At 48.4% G+C, this 17010-nt stretch overlaps 7 protein-coding genes across 7 annotated transcripts; 3 read left to right on the top strand and 4 right to left on the bottom strand.

The window, feature by feature from the left end:
- Positions 1-75: 75 nt before the first annotated feature.
- EDB82DRAFT_525232 (CrcB-like protein-domain-containing protein) lies at positions 76-1518 on the bottom strand (the record flags this gene model as incomplete). The annotated part of the gene is made up of 1 exon (XM_025735836.1): positions 76-1518. The coding sequence occupies one exon, from the start codon at positions 1516-1518 to the stop codon at positions 76-78; it is 1443 nt and encodes a 480-aa protein (XP_025586502.1).
- A 463-nt stretch (positions 1519-1981) lies between these two features.
- EDB82DRAFT_575621 (uracil phosphoribosyltransferase-domain-containing protein) lies at positions 1982-3329 on the top strand. Its single transcript, XM_025735835.2, has 3 exons — positions 1982-2651; positions 2703-2802; positions 2851-3329. Exons 1-3 carry the CDS (start codon positions 2472-2474, stop codon positions 3243-3245), a joined length of 675 nt encoding a protein of 224 aa, XP_025586501.1. The 5' UTR covers positions 1982-2471; the 3' UTR covers positions 3246-3329.
- Position 3330: 1 nt separating this feature from the next.
- EDB82DRAFT_462004 (ATP dependent DNA ligase domain-containing protein) lies at positions 3331-6586 on the bottom strand. The gene is made up of 2 exons (XM_025735834.2): positions 6260-6586; positions 3331-6207 (listed from the first exon to the last, which is right to left on the bottom strand). Exons 1-2 carry the CDS (start codon positions 6340-6342, stop codon positions 3336-3338), a joined length of 2955 nt encoding a protein of 984 aa, XP_025586500.1. The 5' UTR covers positions 6343-6586; the 3' UTR covers positions 3331-3335.
- A 682-nt stretch (positions 6587-7268) lies between these two features.
- Positions 7269-9854, top strand: EDB82DRAFT_500911 (uncharacterized protein). Its single transcript, XM_025735833.2, has 2 exons — positions 7269-9347; positions 9414-9854. Exons 1-2 carry the CDS (start codon positions 7696-7698, stop codon positions 9571-9573), a joined length of 1812 nt encoding a protein of 603 aa, XP_025586499.1. The 5' UTR covers positions 7269-7695; the 3' UTR covers positions 9574-9854.
- A 572-nt stretch (positions 9855-10426) lies between these two features.
- EDB82DRAFT_500909 (uncharacterized protein) lies at positions 10427-11137 on the bottom strand. Its single transcript, XM_065608634.1, has one exon. The coding sequence runs from the start codon at positions 10918-10920 to the stop codon at positions 10624-10626; it is 297 nt and encodes a 98-aa protein (XP_065464978.1). The 5' UTR covers positions 10921-11137; the 3' UTR covers positions 10427-10623.
- A 1073-nt stretch (positions 11138-12210) lies between these two features.
- EDB82DRAFT_567139 (alkaline-phosphatase-like protein) lies at positions 12211-14481 on the top strand. The gene is made up of 3 exons (XM_065609838.1): positions 12211-12349; positions 12447-12974; positions 13035-14481. Exons 1-3 carry the CDS (start codon positions 12347-12349, stop codon positions 14181-14183), a joined length of 1680 nt encoding a protein of 559 aa, XP_065464977.1. The 5' UTR covers positions 12211-12346; the 3' UTR covers positions 14184-14481.
- Positions 14392-16825, bottom strand: EDB82DRAFT_185206 (Alpha/Beta hydrolase protein). The gene is made up of 2 exons (XM_025735829.2): positions 16621-16825; positions 14392-16538 (listed from the first exon to the last, which is right to left on the bottom strand). Exon 2 carries the CDS (start codon positions 16485-16487, stop codon positions 14601-14603), a length of 1887 nt encoding a protein of 628 aa, XP_025586496.2. The 5' UTR covers positions 16488-16538; positions 16621-16825; the 3' UTR covers positions 14392-14600.
- Between the last annotated feature and the right edge of the window lie 185 nt (positions 16826-17010).

Below are 17010 nucleotides of genomic sequence, written 5' to 3'. Positions count from 1 at the left end.
GAGAGTTCATAAGGCAGTCGCCTCGAACAATATACCTTCAACCTGGGAAAGTAACTTCTTGAAGTGGCCCCTGACTTAGTTTTTGCAGGAGAGTTTGCTGTACCCATCACTCCATCGCAGTCCTCCCATGATAGCAATCATCATCACCAGAGAGACAACGACACTTGTTATCCCGTAGATCCACGAACTTCGCCTTCGTAGACTAGCCAGTTCAGCCACCCAAGTAGAAATTGTGGTCAGACATCCGCAGAACCCATCCTCAATGCCCTGCAGCACTTGGCAACCGATAACTCCACCGAGCGGCACGTGTGCAAGATCCCACGCCATTCCCAGCAACACTGTTCCCAGCACATTGGCAGAGAAGGTTCCCACCGGGAATGTCGCCATCTTTCCGTTGAGGTGAAGGGATAAATAAAAGCGCAGGAGACAACCCAAGGGTGCGAATACTAGTGAGAAGATGGCTTGACCTCTCCAGGCTTCATGAGGTGGGAAGATGGCAAGCAGGACAGCGCCGAGCCAGCAGCCCCAACCAAGGAGTACACTCAGCGGATCAAACACGCGTCGACTCAGCGAAAATGGTATCGATGGCGTTATGCGCTCGAGACCTATGGCCAAGTGACCTCCCACAATTAATCCGGACAGCGATAACCCAACCGTTGTGATAATGACAGCCAGCATGGCCATGAAAGAATATCCCCCGTTACGGCTTGTAGGTGAGTCTGGCCATCCAGGGGTCGCCAACTCGTTGGACAGGGCCAAGAAAACATCTTTGATGAAACTCGAGAACGTCGTGAAGCTTCCACAAAAGCCCGTCGCGAGTCCGATATACAGCGGGATCGTCTTCTTGGTGGCCAAGTGCGCCCGTTTCGCTGCCTCCAGATCTATCTCATTTCGCCGACTCGAACCAGAATCGCCCTCCCCTTCGCTGCGCTTCTCTGCAGCACGCTTAATAGCATCGTCATACTTTGGGATTCCCCACTCGTTGCGAAAAAGCTTTCGGTCCTCTGCAAGAAACCCCATGACCAGACTTCCAGTAAAGTTTGCCCATATTGTGTTGAAAATCACAGGAGTACCGCTGTAACGCGTCAATGCTGTCAAACCTAGGCGCGCCAATGTTCCGATAATTGCAAAAAGCACAAGATACGAGTGTGTGTATAGCCCGGTGAGAAGCTTCGATGTGTTCTTCTCTGTCCCTCGTGTTGGAGGCTCTGGTTCTTCAGTTGTATTTTCATGGCGGGCTGCGCTGCTTCGCCTTGTTGACTGACCCTGCGTTGGTCTCGGTGACAGTGTATCAAGCGCTGGAACTGATGCAGTCTCGTTCAAGTCGCTATAGTCTTGGGGGACGTCGTAGGTACCTGAGTCGCATCGCTTTGCCTGCGATGGCGATCGAGTCAAGTGATTCGCAACTGTGTCATTGAGGTGCGGCTCCGTCTTCTCGCCAATACTACCGTGCTCTTCTGGCGCATTGTAAACTCCGGCACTCGAAAGCCGTTTCTGCTCGGAAAAGTTGCTTGTCATGTCGCGTTTGGATTCAGATAAGCACTTCAAGTCAAGAATCTCTGCGCGCTATGATAGCATGAGTGGTGGTGGTCAAGAATCATGGTGTTGAAGAGGAGGCTGAATGTTCGTTGATATTAACTATGGCTGGCTGTCAAAGTTATGGTTTGTGGCTAGATCTAGCGGATATGACGGCATATTATGAGGAAAGTAACGTCCCCAAGGGTCTGCCACTAGAGATGAACTGGCGTGTCTTTGTATTTAATCAAGTGGAGGCGTTTATGTCGAGGTTAATTGTGGAGGAGAAAGCAAGGGTCTAGAAGGGAGATAACAAGCCACAAGTGTTTGTCAAGTGATCCGGATAGAGAGGACAAGATGACGGTTTCTGTTTGGCCCAATTGTATTTAATTGATGCCTAAACAAGGGTCATTATCACCTCGAGGCATTCCAAAGGGACTGGACCATATAATTATTTGTTGAGTCTCACCGCGTTTCGATAACAGCCCTGCAACGATACCTAACAAACAAAGGCAAACGAAACGGAGCTCACCGCTTATCTTATCGCACCCCGCCCTCCTCCGAGCATCCGCCCGCTGTCTCTCCTCTGTAGTGCCTACCAGCTAAGCTCTACCCCGCCGTCCTTGTGATCCCTCCCGCTTAGACCGTCGATTGGATCCATCACTTCAAGGTAAGCCCAGGCATTGTACTATAGTCCATGTACGGTAGTACAAGATATGCTGATAAAGAGGTATTGTATTGCACCGTGCTGTTTGCTTGACGTGTCTCTCTAAACCCAAGCGCTCTTCTCAGATACAAAACCCCCTCCTTTCTCCTTTCTCTCCCGTTGCACTCTGTCCTTCTTCTCCTTCTTCCTCTCCTTGGCTTCGTCCCAGCATCTATCGATTCAGGTGCTTAATCGTTTCCTCGTAGACTTCTTACACTTATCATTGTGAACAAATAAGTCAAGATACATAATGTCTTCTCTACCGTCCAACGTCCATGTCTCTCAGCACCCCTGTCTCAGAGCCAAGCTGAGCCAGCTTCGCTCAAAGTCCATCAGCTCTAGAGAAGTCAAGTCTTTGATTCATGAGGTTTCTCTGATTGTCTCTTGTGAAGCCTTCGCTTCATCTCTGCAAGCTACAGAAGGGTCTCAGGTATGAAATATGATGAGTCGATACACACCGAGCTCCGTTAACAGTTACAAGGATGAGACACCTTTGGGCTTTCAATTCAAGTCTACGACCGTTCAGCCAAGCACCATGTGTCTAGTGCCAATTCTACGTTCAGGTCTTGGCATGGTTGAGGGTATGTTTATTCCAGGGACCACCAGAGCTTCAAACTGACCCTTTTCAGCTGTGCAAACCATGCTCCCTGTAGCAGTCCCAGTTCACCACTTGGGCATGTATCGCGAGCCTTCAACTCTCGACCCAGTCGAGTACTACAACAATCTTCCTCAGCAGTCTTCCACGGAAAAAGCCAGCAGTCTTGCCATCTTGGTCGACCCTGTTATTGCAACTGGTGGAACCTGCGCTGCTGCCATCCAAACGCTTCGTGAATGGGGCGCAGAACGAATTCTTGTTCTCTCTGTCATTGGAGCTAATGAGGGTGTTCAGCGAGTTGCTGCCGAGTGGCCGGAGGGATGTGAAGTCTGGATCGCGGCGGTGGACAACGAGCTGACCAGTGATGGTATGTTGAAGCCCGGCCTGGGAGATGTTGGTGACAGGCTATTCTTGACCATTGGTAAATAAGAAGCGTCAACGACTTCTGTTTAGATGTTGATTCCAATTGCATAAACATAAAGGCTAGGTAGAATACATTTGTTATATACCCATTACTATTTACGGGATCACAAATTGCTCTTCATCAAGTAACGTGCTCTCTTTCCAGCACTCGTCGATCCAAGCCCATATCACCACTCTTGGTTGTACATGCCTTGAGCTCAACTCCTTGCGTATCATATCGGCTGCCTCGCCCACTTGCATTGGGTCATCGCCTTGTATCACCACATGAGTCACGGATGAGTCGTTTGCGTCATCTGTGACACTTCCTCCGCCAAACCTAACAAGATTCTTCAGTCTCGAGATCCTCTTATCGCCAGCTTCCACGGCATGTAGTAGCACAACACAACGTTGAAAGGTAAAGCTTCTCAAGGACCCTAGATCTTTGCCATGTTCCTCAAGTTGTTGCAGGAATTCATTTTTGTCGAATGGTATGCCGTCTTCTATCTTTGGCATATCGTCCATGACTTGTTTAAGCTCTTCGATAGATAGATCGCGTGCGTAGCTGTCGCCGAATTGGTCTGTGTTTTGGCTCGCCGCACTTTTCAACGCATCGGTTGCGTAGAATAGATGCGAATCCTCAAATGGCAGAAGAAACGCGCCCAAGTCCTGCTCAAGGCAATCTCTAATCCATTTGGGACGGATGATGTCTACGTCTCCTCCTTTTATGAGACTTGCCACCTTCACAACTTTTTTGTCGCCGATAAGAACCATATTCGTACCGGCTACCGCTCGTTGAGAGATGACGCCGCCATTCTCCTTGATGATGGTCTCAAGCTGAGTTTTGGTCTTTTTGTAGGGTTTGAGTGCTTCAGAAAGAACACAAAATTCCAGACCTTCGAACAGTTTTGACGCCTCTCCCATGAACTCGGGAACGGTGATATCATCTCCAGCAATGGTGAGTTCTCTTTTGATTCGTTTGGGGTTGCGTCGCTTCCTATCCTCAACCGTCATCGCCTTCTCCTTTGATTCTTCATCGACACGCTGTTTCAGCTCTTGGAATTCCTCAAGCGAGAGAGCAGTATTCCAGGTTCGGTCCAGTCGAAGACGTCTGAACCGGGGGAATCGTAGAGTGAACCCCTGAGCGAATTGTTCCGAAGGTCCAACACTGGCGGCTTTGACCGAGACCACAATGGAATCTTTAGGTCGAATCCAAACATCTGGACGCTCAAATTGCCTGGCCTCTCCTCCTCCCAGCTCGATATACTCTGCCGGTGGGTTTTGTTGATCCCATTCGATCCATTTGCCTTCTGTTCGATGTCGGATCTCCGCATAGTCCTCTGCGCGAAAGCCGCCGCCGACTTTGAAGAAACTGAAGCACTTTTCAGGATTCGCACCAGCTTGTATATGGTTCTGCGTGACACGTAGTCCACACATGAAACTTGATAGAGCGCCACCCCGTTTTCCTGTGCCGTAGTAGCCACCAATAATGACACAATCAAGAGACTCTCCAAACTCAGACATGTATTCCGGCTTCACTTTGAGCCAGTCATCGTTTCGACTATTGAGGCGGTACATGGACCGTGGGTTCTTCAAAACAAGGCCCTCGGAAGCATTGGCAACAACTTCACGAAGAAGAGGTTCTATAGCATCGGCACTCGTTGCGCTGTTGTAGTTGTGGATTTCGAGTCGACGATGTACGGGTTTTATGGCCTTTTCCAGGGCTCTATGTCGGTCCCTTAGGGTGTACTGTGTTAGGGGCTTGTTGTTCAGGTAGAGTATGTCAAAGACTCGAAATAAAGGACGGTGACCGGCTGAGTCTGTATCCGACTTGTTTTGCTGCTCAGAAATTGCGGCTGTTTTGAGGCTGCCAAAAGGCACTATCTTGTCGACACCCATATCCCAAGTAATCATCTCGCCATCCAAAATCAGGTTTTTCACGCCTGGTGCAAATGCATTTTTGAGATGTCTAGTAAGACTTGAGGTTTCGTCTTGAAGGCCGTCACCGTAAAGATATGTGTAATCTTTGGCCTTTCGTGACCAGAAGCAAAACCTCCTGCCACCTGGGTGGCTCTTGTCCTGGATCATATGCACTTGCATGCGCTCACCGTCTAGTTTCTCTTCGATCCAGAACTCGGGGTCGTCTTCAGTCGGTCGAAGGAGTTCGATCATCTTTTGAAAAGAGGCAGGCATCTGAAATTGAGCCAGCTGAGGTTGGAAACATTGCATCAGAGCAACGCCTGTCTCATCCTGTTCGAGACGAATGTCTGGGTTCCAGAGTTCCCAACATACACGCTTCAAGCTCGACGATACGTTGAACAAAGCATCGCCATCAGGATGCCAAAGATCTAAGAAAGTTTTTTCCGTGGCGCCTACTTTCATTTGCTTGAGGACGATTCGAATGAGCCACATAAGCTCTTCAGCATTCATGCGATGGTAGAAAGTCTCAAACACACGTAGATTTTCCATCTCTCCCGTGGAAGCAGCAAGCTTATCCAGCTGCTCGTTCACCTCGGCAATAGTCATGTTGCCGACCTGAGTTCGCATTGGTCGTTTCGAGATGACCTCGAAACAACGTCCAGCAAAATCGCCAGCCAGTCGAGATGCCATTGTCTGGCCAGGCAACTTCCAGTGCAAAAGGTTGTAACCATCTTCGGAGTTTTTATCAATCTTCATGAGCTTGACGAGTAGTTTTCCGATAGTGTTTTCTTTGAGGCCATAAACCCCACGGTCACGATCCTTATCTGGAAGGATTAAGCGCAAGGCAGGATAGAAATCAGGACCAACTTCTTTGCGCCATCGAGTGATGAAACGGTCAACGATGTGTCGACGCTGTTCGTGGGGAGAGAGCTTGTTCACACCACGAAATGCCTTTTTAGGACCTGCACCCGCGGCATTCTGCTTTTTGTTTTCATTGAGCGGGTTGAAGACTTCTCGAAAGAGCTCGGAGAATACAAATGTCTTTGAGTGGTTCCTTGGCCGGTTTGGATACCTTGATGATGATATTAGTTTCGTATTTGGGGGACCGCTTGACGAATACAGACTTTTCTTCCAACTCTTCACAAATTACTCTCATGGAGCCATATTGGATTTCATCTTCATGCTTTGCGTCGTCGGTTTGTGACATGGTGCTTTGTTTAGGTACTTTCTGTTGTAAAACAGAAAGCCAGCCAACTGCTTTGTAGCAGCAATGCGCGCTAAGGTCGAGATCGGTCTTAGCGAGTCTGTAACTTTAAGAAAGAAAAACAACAAGAGGTGGATGAATGAGAATGTATAAATACCACTCTCAAGTCGGAATATGCTTCATTTTAAGTTCAATCAAACCTTGGGTGTGGTGAGATAAACGCCGTGAGCATGCTCTGGGCAGGAACTTCAAATGGGGCAGTAGTGGTTGCTGCCTGTAGGCTACAGGGGCCCAAGCTTGTATTCCATCCAGCGAGCCTTATGTAAGCACTCGATTTTTTCATAAAGCATCGCATGGCAGCCTTTCTCAGTTGTATGTTTATAATAATATTTATGTCTTGAATATTTGGATGCGGGTAATGCCTATCATCTCATCAATGATGGCAGCGCGGGTTGTTCATCAAGTTGAGAGGGACTGCGCGCAGAACTGCAAATCAGTCTCATCCATGCTACCAATAGTCTCACTTTGGAATGTCAAAAGCAATTAACCATTTGTCGAGAAGTAGGATCTCCGTAGGCATAATTCTTCACACTGATAACATTATCTTCTTTAAATAAGACATTTTGCTTGTTGTGCACTTGATCATTGCTATTCGGTAGACTACCTATTATATCTATGGAAATAATAGGCACTTAGACTCAGGGTAGCAGAAGAATTGGTGGGCTCTTTTCTGTTACCCACCAAGTAGGTAGGTAGTCAGTCTACCTCTCTGTAGTAGAGTCTGAGCTTAGCTCGTTGTGCCGAGGCGGGAATAAATGTGGATAACGAAGCTTAGTATGAAAGCTTAGCCAAAAAAAGATGAGACTGCTCATCGACGATTGGCGTGGGGGGTTTTCGCGTGTCTTGTCCCGAGAACAATATCCGTATCACGAGAATGCATGGTCGAAAGCGGCTTTTACACTAGAAACGGATAATCGGCTTCTTCATAATGGTCTCAGTCGCGATGTGCCAATGAAGCTTGATAGGTAACCTTTGTTGCCAGCGACAGCGACAGAACAGCCCCTATTCCTACTACCTAATCCTAATCCTTCTCCATACCTTTCTAGGTCCCGAAACCACTTTCGGTGCTGGTGCTGACGGGCTTCCTTCCCCTGCATCGTGACAAGCTCCCTTGGATTTATTTCTGTTCCAAAGTACCATTTTCCACCTCAGCTGAAACTGATGGCTGAACTTTCATCTTCATCTTCAACATTCGTATTCTTTCTTCTTAATCTAATCTTCCTCAGCTGAAGGATAGAGTTCTATTTCTTAACCACCTTCCCCCTCTCCATTTCGCATCCAGCCATCAATCTCTCAATGTCGATTTCACGAGACTTCGCTCTCCCAGCGGAGCAAGACTCTTCGATGCAGGACGACATACAGCCCAGTCGCCAAAGCCAATCCTCCAATACCGTTTCCGAAGAAAAGGCCGAGCAACATGTCCGCTATAACCTTACTCTCAACACCCAGAACCTCTCTCCACCCCCGGCTGAGCCTGTGCGAGCAGTGCGATCCGATACCGAAGTCCATCGCGAGATGAATTTTTCTCCTTCGATATTGCGACGCCGACTCACTCGTGTTCCGACGTTCAAGACGATTGAGGACTACGATGAGTTTGATACTACATTTGGCGATCGCCCAGGCTGGCAACCCGGTTCTGAGCCTGGCTACGATCCTATGCTCCCCGATGGAGGGCACGCGTCCATGCCTGCGCTCCATGCCGCTTGCGAAATCTCCGTTATCGACTTTTCGCAAAACGATATGGTCAAACGCCACTTCGATAATGCGAGTTTCATCGCCTTCCTGGACCAACCCAAGGAGGAATGGGCGAGATGTCGATGGATCAACGTCAATGGGCTTAGTTGGGATGTCATTCAGGCCATTGGCAGCAAAAAGGGCTTGCATAAGCTGGCTCTGGAGGATTTAATGCAAATACGGAATCGAACCAAGGCTGACTGGTATCCAAACCATGCATTTATCGTCATGACGTTGCAAAAGCTGGTTCATCTAGTGGACGACGAAGACGACTCGACTGATACTAGTAGTACCTACTCGTCAAAGACTGCGGGTGCGCTGAGAGGATCATTTAGGCAGTTTTGGAAAAGTCGCAAGACGGCAGACCCTGAAAAGAATTTCGAAAACAATCTACGAGCTCGAGAAGCAGCATTGGATCTACAAGAAACGGGTATGATACGAACTCTACAGCGATACCATGCTTCTGGAAACGAAGCGCGAACAGAATTTATGGAGAGCCACTCCTCCCTTGCGCCTTATCAGATGGCTGTTTCAGCAGAGCAGGTCTCTATCTTTTTGACATCAGACAACACCGTTATTTCCTTCTTTGAGGCCTCGGCCGGCGACATCGAGCGGCCCATCGTGACTCGTCTCAGCACTCCGGGTACAATTCTCCGTGAGTCTAACGACGCATCTCTGTTGTGTCAAGGCATAATCGATGCTATAATCGATCTCGCTATTCCTTTGACAGCCATCTATACGGACATCATCGCCGACATCGAGTTGGACGTTCTTACCGCTCCGAGTATCAGCCAGAGCAAAAAGCTTTACATTTGTATCAGCGAGATCAACAAGATGCTCAGTTTCCTGAATCCAATCGACAACCTGGTCAATGTCCTTCGCGATCACAAAACTTCCATGACCCACGAGGGCGCCATGAAGGAACTTGAGAATCCTTCATCCGGTGTTATAGTGACCCCTATGACGCATACCTACCTTGGCGATGTTCTTGATCACTGTATCATGATCACCGAGGCTCTCCAGCAGCTCAAACAGTCATCTGATAACTTGATCAACCTCATTTTCAACACCATTTCAGCTCATCAAAACGAGTCGATGAAACAGCTCACCACGGTCACGATTATCTTCTTGCCCTTGACATTCATCACTGGTTTCTTTGGACAGAACTTTGCCGAGGAGGGGTTTCCAGAGATCCACCACGGTATCTGGTATTTGTAAGTGTACCCCCATCCTCCTAGTCTGTTGATGATTCAAAGGTCTAACTAATACTTTCTACCTAGCTGGGCTTGTGCTGTTCCAACTGTTGTGGCTACGATATTAATTCTCATGAGAGAAATGATCTACAACTGGCTCATTAGGCTCGTGCAGAGAAGGCATATTCTCACGCTGAGGAAAAAGAAGAAGAGGTCGAAGCAGCAAAAGTTTAAACTTAAGGTGTGATTGACTATTCGTCGTATAGTACATTTGGATGGTCAAAATATTTGGTTTTAATGATACCCAAGCATTGGAGGTGATGGAGTAATATTATCGATAAGAAGTATCTGGTTGAGCAGCCACAGCCACCAAGACGAAAATAAAGCGTGGTATATTCGACGTATTGAAGTGACAGTATTTATATAAATTATCATTTATACCACAGATTACGGAAAACTAAAACAACCAATAAAGGCTAGGGCTCTAAAACAAACCGTCAAACCTCCTCATAAGAGTCGACAGCTGGTTTCTAGCTGTCTCAAGAAATTATTCCATTTTATGCGGATCATTAGAAACATACCAATAATGAGTTTTATGATATTGCACTCCCAACCAGTTTAGCTGGGCATGTTGGAACTTTTGGCGTAGTACTGTAGGACCGCATAAAACGGTCATACATATATCTGCTAATCTTGGCGTCTCGGTTTGTGCCACGAGGTTGACAGCCTAAGCACGCCGATTCTTCTCACTTCATATCTTTGAGAAGAAATCTGATATCATGACCATATACGCCTCATTCATCCTAGCCTTGATAGCTCCGAAGTATAACAACTCAGCTGAGAAGGAGATCGTTTATCCTACCCCTGAATCCGTTACTCAAGGTACTCGGGGCCACCAAGGTGCATCTTCGGTCTGGCTTGATCGCCCATGGGCCAAATGGGAAGGGAAGAAATGACTAGTCCCAAATGGGGGACAAATTCGTCCTGGTGTGAACAACTGAGGTACAAAGCTCCTCCTGAAGGTTATACGATCAAGAGAACTCCGTCCTCAGCTTCGGTCGGGGCCCTGGATTTGTGGCTTCCATGTCCCTCTATCACCAGCAACATTTAATGCGTAAAATCAAGTAGAACATTGCAGTTTAGAGTCATGGTAGACTCTGTGTACACATTATGAATTACATAGATATCGCCATTCGCTGCTGCCATCTTCATCGATCCTGTTACAACCCTAACATTCCTTTACCTCAGCTTGCGCTGGCCGTCTCTAGTTCACTGTCATTATTGTACAATCTCGACTTCAAATTCTTCCATTTTCGGTATGGCAAAGCTGTGGATATCCCGGTACAGTGATAGAAGGGCAGTTGGACCACCATTGAGGGGAGCAAACTTCATGGCTCGAGATGATCCACGTGTTATGCCAGCCAGGAATGCAGTGATCCGGGAGTTCAAAGGGAAGCTCATTGCTGGAGTCTGCTGCCCACGCTTCTGCGTCGTTGATGCGATCAATCTCTTGGTATATCAGGGGGCAAGTCGTGTCGAACAGAATCTCCCCAAAACATCCGCAATGGTTTAGGAATAGAACGTAGCCACACATGTGGGCATTTCAGATCGTGTTCTGTGTCTTTGGGGTTTTTATGTGTATCGCTCGTCGAGTAGCATGAGCGAATCCAGAAAACGACAAGCATAACGATTGTGCTGATGGGAAGACTTGGAGGCAAATTGACTGAGTATGATCAAGACATATCATTGTCAGTATAATCTGTTGTTTAAAAGTAGGAAGAGTCGTTTGTTGTTAATGGTTCGAACGCGCTACCTACACCAGCGACTTCGCTGATTGTAGGGTCTGGGCATCTGTTCCGTTTGATAGTCCATTGTTGGTTAGCTTTCAAGCTTGTGTGTAGCAACTCTCCTCTAGCGAACTGGTTTGACAGCCGTCATCACTCGTTCCGAAAAGCAATGTGCAGATATGTTGCTCCAAGCATGACGGAAGAACCACAAGCCCCTCTGTGACACCGAGCTGTCACTCTTATTCCAGCAACCGTTGGTTCCATCATGTTCCTCCATTTGAACATCTATGTGGGCGGGTTAAGAATGCAATTCTGCCATGGCTTTGCAAACCGGCCACTTGACCGTCCACAGGCCAAAGGGCAACGTTTTGTTTTGAGGGTTATCCCTCCAGAAGGTTGAAAGCTTATCGTCTAAGCTCTAGTTAATGCCATCACTGTCATGGCCGAGATAAAGTCAGTTGGAAGATATGGTCTTGAGCTTGTTGCTTAGAGCTCTTGTTGAATTATATAGTATCGTATCGGAAGGGTCGCTGGGAGCCGTCGCAGCCTGTTGAAACGTGCGGTACGGATGTCGCCTGCCCACTACCTCTTCTTATGATAGGCACAAGGGAAGAATGGCGCGCCGTGAGGTTTCGAGAACGCGAGTCATGTAATTAGAGGTTGAAAGGGGCTCAATGTTAAAGTTTGCGCTTATGTATGTATACCTACGTGAAGGCCTGGATGTGGCTTATGGGATATCCATAAGAGCCTCAGCATGGCAGAAAAGTCAATACTACGCCCAGGCGATAATATTGTTTTTGTATTGTTTAAGACCCGGTCTCAATATTTTTATACACTCAAGGCTTATGTCTTAGGTTTTCTGTCACCCTCTGGAAGGGTATCCCATGATCTTAAGAAGGTGCCCGCCGAAAATATATGCTCCCGTGGCCAAGGCGAGTTATCATTATTGGTTATCAATGATGTCTCAGTGCGATCGGAGCTTTACCGCTCCACTCTCAGGAACTACTGATGTCACAAGCTCCACTGATAATGGAACGCTAGCCTCCCTGCATCGTACCTTAGCAGCCAGCCGTGCCAGCTAGCGTTCCATGGAAGTCACAGCTAGAGCTCCCCGCGTGCAGCTCTAACAGGTAGTGTCGCATCCATGTGCAACAATGCCGTCGTCGCCTTCCAACCATTTTGTGTTTTTCAACCTTGCACAACACTCCTTTCTTACGCGGCCAGATAGTTACAATGGTTTGTCTCCCTCCTCTCTTTCTTCCGTTCCTACCTCGACTCAATCATTACTTGTCATCCCTCGATGTGTTTCTAACTAACAATGTCTTCTCCTCAGGCCAACGAAAGTGATCCTCTCTTATCCGGGACCGGCCACGACCGCTCCGATGCCCATGCCGAAAGCAAGGCCCATCGAAACTCGCGTCTCCGTGAGCTCGGCCTGTTTGCCTGGGCTTTGATCGCTACTGCCGCTGTTATCGTGGTTGCTATCTGGACTCAACATGAACAGCAGACAAAGCATGACCACAACACGCCTGCGACGAAGCGAAATCTCGTCTTCATGGTGTCAGATGGCATGGGCCCCGCTACATTATCCTTGACTCGCAGCTACCGACAACACGTTGAAGACCTCCATTTTGGCGATACCCTCACACTCGATAAGCATTTCTGGGGCACAAGCCGGACTCGCTCAAACAGCTCCCTTGTCACCGACAGTGCTGCTGGCGCCACCGCCTTCTCCTGCGGCAAGAAGACCTACAACGGTGCCATTTCTACTCTGCCAAACCATGATCCTTGCGGAACGGTTTTGGAAGCTGCTAAACGTGCTGGATACCACACTGGTCTTGTTGTGACTACAAAGATTGAGGTATGGGCAGATCCCAAGAAGCCTAGCTAAGAAATAGTGAAGCTAACCGATTATACTTAGGATGCGACTCCAGCCTGCTTCAACTCGCATGTTATTCTCCGTGAAATGGAAGATGAAATTGCTCTCCAGCAGATTGGAGAAGGTGTTCTGGGCCGAACCGTCGATCTGATGCTTGGTGGTGGTCGCTGCAACTACCTGCCCAACACCGCAGAGGGCAGCTGCCGAGCTGACGACACAGACGTAGTCAAAATCGCCAAGGAGAAGCACAACTGGTCCTACGCTGATGACCGTGCTGGTTTTGATGCTCTCAAAGGTGGCAACAATGTGAAGCTACCTTTCCTCGGACTGTTTGCGCCCAGCGACATCCCCTTCGAGATTGACCGCCGAAACCACAACGATATCTACCCTTCGCTGAGCGAGATGGCCAAGACTGCCCTTCGTGCTCTTGAGAAGGCTACTGAGAAGAGTGACAAGGGTTTCTTTATCATGATTGAGGGCAGTCGAATTGATCATGCTGGCCACATCAACGATCCCGCCGCTCAAGTTCACGAGGTTCTTGAGTACGACAAGACCTTCCGAGCTGTCCTCGACTTCATCAAGGAGAGCAAGACCGAGACTGTCCTGGTCGCAACCAGTGATCACGAAACAGGCGGTCTCGCTACCGCGCTTCAGGAACCTGGTCACCTCCCTGTTTACAACTGGTACCCTAAGGTCCTCGCCAACGCGACTGCCTCAGCTGAGTGGCTCCACGCGAAGCTCAACGCCCATATCGCCTCTAATTCCGAAGCCAAGAAGAACAAGGAAAAGCTCAAGGAGTATATCAACGAGGAACTCATCATCCGTGGTCTCGGCATCTCCAATGCTTCGGACAAAGAGATTACCACTATTGCCGAGCACCCCGAGAGCGCACTTGTTCTCTTCTCGGCTCTTATTTCTCTCCGCGCCCACATTGGCTGGAGCACTCACGGTCATACCGCCGTTGATGTCAACATCTACAGCTCGGGTGGACCACGAACAGAGAACATCCGCGGCAACGTGGAGAACACTGACGTGGGCAAGTATCTGCGCGAGTATCTCGAGGTTGACGTTGACGCCATCACTGAGGAATTGCAAGACAAGATGAGCAAGGTCGAAGTCCAGGGTGCAGGTATGGAAGAACTCGATGAGGTGTGGGCTCTTGGAAACAAGTACCATGCTATCCAGGTCTAACAGACATTGCGATATGAAGACACGGTTTATGAAAGAGGCGGAGGACAGAGATCATGATTTGAGATGAGCATACTGGTAGCGTATAGTTGAGGTCTAGCTTAGAATACAAAGGATATACAGCCTAAAGACAAGACGGACATCCATGGCATAGAGTGACCAAAAGTATTCTATCCTTTAAGCTAATAGATCAAGTTTTTGTTATACTGAGCACTGTGTAGGTATCGGAAACATTGGTCACTAGGAACCAAGGAGACGAAATTAGTAGTCCAGCTTATCATACTTCTTAGGCTATTTATTTTTATAACCTAAAGGCTTGAAGGTGAACTTTTCTGTTTCCCGCTAGACTAATTATCTATGTGACGACGCTAACATTTATTCGTTGACCAACCATGTGTTGTTTGCCCATTATCGCTTTCATCAGACGTTGTATCGCACATAAAGTCTGTCCAGAAAATGAGAGTGACGAATTCCGTTAGGTCTCGCCTTAGCAAATGTTTCGATGGCATCCTTGACATCAAAGCCGCACCGTTCGACGAGATAGCAGACAATAAAATACCCCGTACGGTTGAAGCCATAGTGGCAGTGGACTCCGATCACACATTGCTCCGAATCATTCCATTCTTCCATAACGGCACGCTCAGCCTGTTTCTCACGGATTTCGTCGACCAACTTGATGAAAGCCTCGATCTCATGTGGTTGTGGGGGGATCTTGGAGACCGTCGGAAATTTGTGGTAATGGATACCAGCCCGCTCGAGACCGCGAGGGTCGTATACAGGCTGGTCTTTGGAGATGTCGATGACATCTTTCACAATAGAACTCCATTTTGAAACAAATTCTTGCGGACAGTGCACGTCATCCGCTTCACGGAGCGTTTTGAGGGCACGGAAAATAGGTCTCCCAGCAGGTCCAATTGGATGAGACACAGGGTTGACAGACTTCCATTTGTTGAGATTCTTAACGTCCCATTTCCCTTCACGTGAAAGATATTGCAGTTGCCAGGCAAGAGATAGTCTTTCCGTGACATTTGCGGCAAGAAAATCTGATATTAAGCCGGCAACAGCCCGAACCGAGCAAGGTGTATATAATACAGCATGTGTTGCAGGCGCCGGCATTACAAAAGACCGGACAACCTTTTTAGGGCGATTTGGCTGAGGAGGTAGCTCGGTCATGGTCTCGTTCGGAGTTGAGGGATCGGTAGAGCTGCCACATTCAGGCAGAGCTTCGACGTTTGGGGACTTTACTTTCATAAAGTCTGCATCGGTAAGATCACCGATGGTTTGTGGGAGATGGTCTTGGGGTTTTGTGGAAGTATTGACAGGACCAGCAGTATCAATAATGGCCTCATGCGTCTCTCCCTCATCTTCTGATTCTGGGGATGTCCTCTTTAGGTCCAGAACTTTGACAATCTTGTTAGCTTCCTCTGGTGAAACGACGTTGTCCTTCTCGCCAGCGATTAGGAAAACAGGAATGTCCAGCGCTGCCCAGGTGTCCAGAGTTGGGAGACCACCCGTAGGTTTACCATCTTTGTAAACCGGCAGTGCACCATTTGCCATTCGCCTCCAAACCGGGGTACGGCTCTGCTTGTTGAAACGATACTGCAGTTTTCGAGTGGCTTCATCGGCACCCTGTCCAACAAAACGCTTGACACTTGCGCTCTCGGGGCCACCCCAACCGTCCCAGGCACGCCACAAGTTGAACAACCAACCTGGAATCCACATAGCTCTCTTTGCCCATTTCGTCAACGACTCATTGGGAGGATTTGCTACTGGACAAATGGCTACTAGTCCTACCACGTGGTGCGCCAGGTCAGTTGTGTGAGGAAGTTCGGTGTTGGCCAATCTCGCAGACAGGGCAGTGCCCATGCTATGGCCGATCAGAACCACACGTTGGCCTGCGTCTTTGTCCCGGTAATCATTTATAATGATCTCTAAGAGCTCTGCTAAAGCTTCTGTTGTGTAAGCTGCCCAATCCGTGACCGAGAACTCGGAGCGACCACATCCGGGGTAGTCGATGGCTAAACAAGGGGCCTCGTCGACAAGACTGCATAACAAAGGGTGGAACTGAGCAACAGAGCCACCTAGTCCATGTAGAAAGACCAGAAGAGGCAACGGAGGCTTCGGTAGTTGATCAGCCTTAGCATGTTGTCGGTAAAAAATTCGAATGCCAGAATATCTAAACCCACGGCTGCTCTCGTAAGACTTGAATTCTGAATGATCCCTGAGGAGGGGAGGGTCCGTGAGATGAGGGTCAGTGGAGTCGACAGTATCCTGGACGACGTCCACTACCTCTGCAGGAGCAGCCATGACGTGGGCAGTCCGAATTGGAAGGCTGAAGTGAGGGTATCGATAGTGATGCTGGTAGAAAAGTTAGCCTCCTAAGTCTTATGGTACAAAAACAAGTAGCCTAAGAAGTGTAGCCTAAGTAGCATAAACTGACCTACTGATTTCGTCTCTTGAGCTCCTCGCGACCAATTTTTCGGATGCCCTGATATGATGTTGGTTTAGTAGTCCTTGTTCTGTACTGATAATGGATGGAGAAGTGTGCTGGACCTGAGCAGTAATTTGGTAAACCACCCTGTCTAGCTGCATCAGAGATTGCAGTGTTGAGTCACCACCAATACGGTGCCACAAGAGTAACACAAATTCGCGTAGCTGCTATTTACCACCGCGGGCAATCTTTCAACGTCAGAACAAATGATATAAGCTGGAATACTTGTGAAAACTCACATTATGAAAGCTTGGATGAATCTTCAAGCCCAGCCAAGTTTTTGAACCTCGACCCTTGAAGAAGCCCAACGGAAACCGCGTCAAGTCAGGCGCGCTTGAG

The sequence above is a fragment of the Fusarium venenatum genome (assembly GCF_020744135.1).
Source record: "Fusarium venenatum strain MPI-CAGE-CH-0201 chromosome Unknown EDB82scaffold_2, whole genome shotgun sequence".
NCBI classification, from domain to species: domain Eukaryota; kingdom Fungi; phylum Ascomycota; class Sordariomycetes; order Hypocreales; family Nectriaceae; genus Fusarium; species Fusarium venenatum.
This window is presented reverse-complemented; position numbering and strand designations above follow the sequence as displayed.

Coding starts and splice junctions, on each gene's coding strand:
- EDB82DRAFT_575621 (XM_025735835.2), top strand. CDS start 2,472: ATGTCTTCTCTACCGTCCAACGTCCATGTCTCTCAGCACCCCTGTCTC. Junction 2,652..2,702: donor AAGCTACAGAAGGGTCTCAG/GTATGAAATATG, acceptor AACAGTTACAAG/GATGAGACACCTTTGGGCTT. Junction 2,803..2,850: donor AGGTCTTGGCATGGTTGAGG/GTATGTTTATTC, acceptor GACCCTTTTCAG/CTGTGCAAACCATGCTCCCT.
- EDB82DRAFT_462004 (XM_025735834.2), bottom strand. CDS start 6,342: ATGTCACAAACCGACGACGCAAAGCATGAAGATGAAATCCAATATGGC. Junction 6,208..6,259: donor TGTGAAGAGTTGGAAGAAAA/GTCTGTATTCGT, acceptor ATCATCATCAAG/GTATCCAAACCGGCCAAGGA.
- EDB82DRAFT_500911 (XM_025735833.2), top strand. CDS start 7,696: ATGTCGATTTCACGAGACTTCGCTCTCCCAGCGGAGCAAGACTCTTCG. Junction 9,348..9,413: donor CACCACGGTATCTGGTATTT/GTAAGTGTACCC, acceptor CTTTCTACCTAG/CTGGGCTTGTGCTGTTCCAA.
- EDB82DRAFT_500909 (XM_065608634.1), bottom strand. CDS start 10,920: ATGTGTGGCTACGTTCTATTCCTAAACCATTGCGGATGTTTTGGGGAG.
- EDB82DRAFT_567139 (XM_065609838.1), top strand. Junction 12,975..13,034: donor TTGTGACTACAAAGATTGAG/GTATGGGCAGAT, acceptor GATTATACTTAG/GATGCGACTCCAGCCTGCTT.
- EDB82DRAFT_185206 (XM_025735829.2), bottom strand. CDS start 16,487: ATGGCTGCTCCTGCAGAGGTAGTGGACGTCGTCCAGGATACTGTCGAC.